This window comes from Psammomys obesus, unplaced genomic scaffold (genome assembly GCF_907164565.1).
Source record: "Psammomys obesus unplaced genomic scaffold, mPsaObe1.curated_primary_1811, whole genome shotgun sequence".
NCBI classification, from domain to species: Eukaryota; Metazoa; Chordata; class Mammalia; order Rodentia; family Muridae; genus Psammomys; species Psammomys obesus.
Window position 1 is genome coordinate 501 of NW_026588695.1, and position 3,082 is coordinate 3,582.

Sequence of the window (3,082 nt, forward strand, 5' to 3'; positions counted from 1 at the left end):
TGAGCCCAAACATGGAATCACAACTGTGTGTGGTGATATTAATTTCACATTAATATTCAGAAGACAAGACAGTTAGGAAACACAGCGTGTTATCTGCATTTGCTGATAAAGGGAGTAAGTTAAGTGTGGTGAATCCATAACGTGAAAAGGGTATACACAGAGCTACCTTACGGTGTCGATTTCTATAACTGTCATCAATATTTGATTTCTCATATCTGCTCTGAGCACTGTCTTCTCCCCAGGTCCAACTCCAGAGCAGCTACAGCAGGAAGACATGCAAATAAGGCTTCTCTGTGCCCTTGAAAACCAGCCCTGCCCTGACCCTGCAGCTCTGGCAGAGGAGCCCAGCCCTGGATTCCCAGGTCCTAACATTCAGTGATCAGCACTGACCACAGACCATTCATTATGGACTGGGGGATTAGCTTGGTTTTTCTTATCTTAATTTTTAAAGGTCAGTTATGGAGATGAGATTGTGTATGCTGTGTAGACATGAGAAGAAAAGTTGTTTTGCTGACATATTTCTCACCATCAGTCTCTGTGTTTGCAGGTGTCTGGTGTGATGTGCAGCTCATGGAGTCTGGAGGAGGCTTGGTGCAGCCTGGAAAGTCCCTTAAACTCTCCTGGGCAGCCTCTGGATTCACCTTCAGTGACTATAGCATGCACTGGGTCCGCCAGGCTCCAGGGAAGGGGCTGGAGTGGGTCGCGTACATTAGCGGTGATAGTGGTACCATCTACTATGCCGACGCCTTGAAGGGCCGATTCACCATCTCCAGAGACAACGCCAAGAACACCCTGTACCTACAAATGAACAGTCTGAGGTCTGAGGACACGGCCACATACTACTGTGCAACACAGTGAGTGAATATAACTGAGAGCTCAGACACAAACCTCCCTGCAGGGCGCTCATGACCAGCAGGGGGCGCGGAGAGCACAGAGCTCTGGGTGACAAGAGTTTCAGCCTGTTCAGAGAGTCCTGGAGGACATGGAGGTCTGGACTCTGTTTTTGGCCTGCCTGTCCACAGGGATTTTCTCTACATGTATAGTATATAATACAACTCCTAGGCATATATACAAAACAGGCCTATATCCAAAATATGCTCAAGTACACAATAAGAACATTTGCTCATCCATGTTTGTAGCAGATTTATTCATAATAAAATCAGAATCTAAAACAAACCACATGTCCCTCAACAGAAGAATGGATACAGAAATTGTGGTACATTAACACAATAGAATTATTCTCAGCTATTAAAAACAAGGAAATTATGAAATTTGCAGGTAAATGCTGGGAAGTAGGAAAGATCATCTTAACTGTGGTATCCCAGAAGGAGAAAGACACACATGTTATATACTCACTCATAAGTGGATATTAGCCATATACTATAGGATAAACATACTAAAATCTATACTCCTAAAGAAGCTAAACAACCAGGAAGACCTTAGGGAAGATACTCAATCCTCATTCAGAAGAACAAACATAATAGACATTGGAAGCAGGAGAAGACACGGTACTAGACAGAAGCCTACCACAGATGTCCTCTGAAAGACTCTACTGATCGATGTATAGAAGCAGATACTGAAACTCATGGCCAAACTTTGGCAGAGTTCAGGGAATCTTAGGAAAGAAGGGGGGATAGAAAGCGCTGGAGGGGACAGGAGCTCCAAAAGGAGTCCAACAGAGCGCCCCCAAAAACTGAGTCCTCAGAGCCCTGCAGAGATTGATTCCCTAATCAAGAACAATGCATGGAGAGGACCTAAAACACAGGCTCAATGTATCCCATAGAATCTTTGAAGTTTCCAAGTATTTATTCACCTTTTTTTTCTCTGCATGCTACTTGCTTTGGATTTATTTGTTACAGTGTTTCTCTGTCTCTGTGTTTCTGTTACCCTCTCTTTCTGGCTCTGTCTATATCTGTCTCTGTGTCCTGTTTGTTTCTCTCGTTCTGTCTCTTTCTCTATCTGTATGTGTGTGTGTGCACATGTATGCACACAAAAGTATGATGTCTTTCTCTATCGACCTACACAATAATTTTGAAATAAGTTCCATCATTGGGCCTGCATCTTATGATCTGCCTAGACCGGTTGGCCAGTGTGTCCCAAGGATCACATGTTTCCATATTCCATAGCTCAGCTTACTCATTGGCTACCTACTTCTTTTTGTAGTTATGAAGAACTAAACACAGATCTATGTTCCTGTGAGGGAAAAACTTGAAGCACAGACCTATCTCAACAGCCCATTTTTTTTTTGTAGTATATACTCTAACTTGGAAAAACTGCAGAGCATTACAGAGGTAAAAGTGAGTCTTTCTAGGGATGAGGAGCAGATCCTGAAGAAGCAAAGAACGCATAAGACTGTGGAACCCTATACTCGGGTCAGAGACTAGGAATAACTCCTAGTTAGAGCATTGTCTGGGGTTCAAGTTACAGCCAACATGGAAATCAGGCAGAACCGTGACCCCTGAGCCCACGTGAGCTTCAGTCTCTCCATCATCCTCACACAAACCATACACAACAGACACTGACCAGCTATGGCTCTGGGAATAAAATGTATGGTGTCAAGTCTAGAAGGTAACCAAAAGCATGCACAATAGCCTAAATATTTGGGCATGGATTGGATCTCACTAGCTAACAACTCAAATCCTGTTTACAGTAATAGGGATTTTTTTTTTCCTAGCATGAAATGACTAGTTGGGACATTGCCTCCTATTACATGATAACCCCACCTTCTTCAGAAATGAAAATGGAGACATAACAACAAACACTGAGGAAATTTACAAAAAGAAAAAAAAAAAACCAAAACAACAACAAAAAAAGTTGGTCTTTTGAAAAGACTATGCTGCCCCCACAAAAAAACAAACAAACAAACAAAAAAAGAAAAACAAAACTAAACTAAATGAATTAAATGAAATGGACAATTTTCAAGATAGATTCCATATATGAAAACTGAATCAAGATCAGGTAAATAAATTAAATCATCCTTTACCTACCAAGGTAATAGGAGATGTCATCAAAGTCTCTCATTCAAAAATAAATAAATAAATAAATAAATAAATAAATAAATAAATAAATAAATAAATAAATA

The 3,082-nt window shown here is 41.1% G+C and overlaps 1 gene segment (V, D, J or C); it reads left to right on the plus strand.

Moving 5' to 3' along the window:
* Window positions 1–375: 375 nt before the first annotated feature.
* On the plus strand, window positions 376–858 carry LOC129674399 (immunoglobulin heavy variable 3-23-like). The segment is given in 2 exon segments: window positions 376–451; window positions 548–858. Coding segments are annotated over 2 exon segments (357 nt in total).
* The last annotated feature ends 2,224 nt before the right edge of the window (window positions 859–3,082 follow it).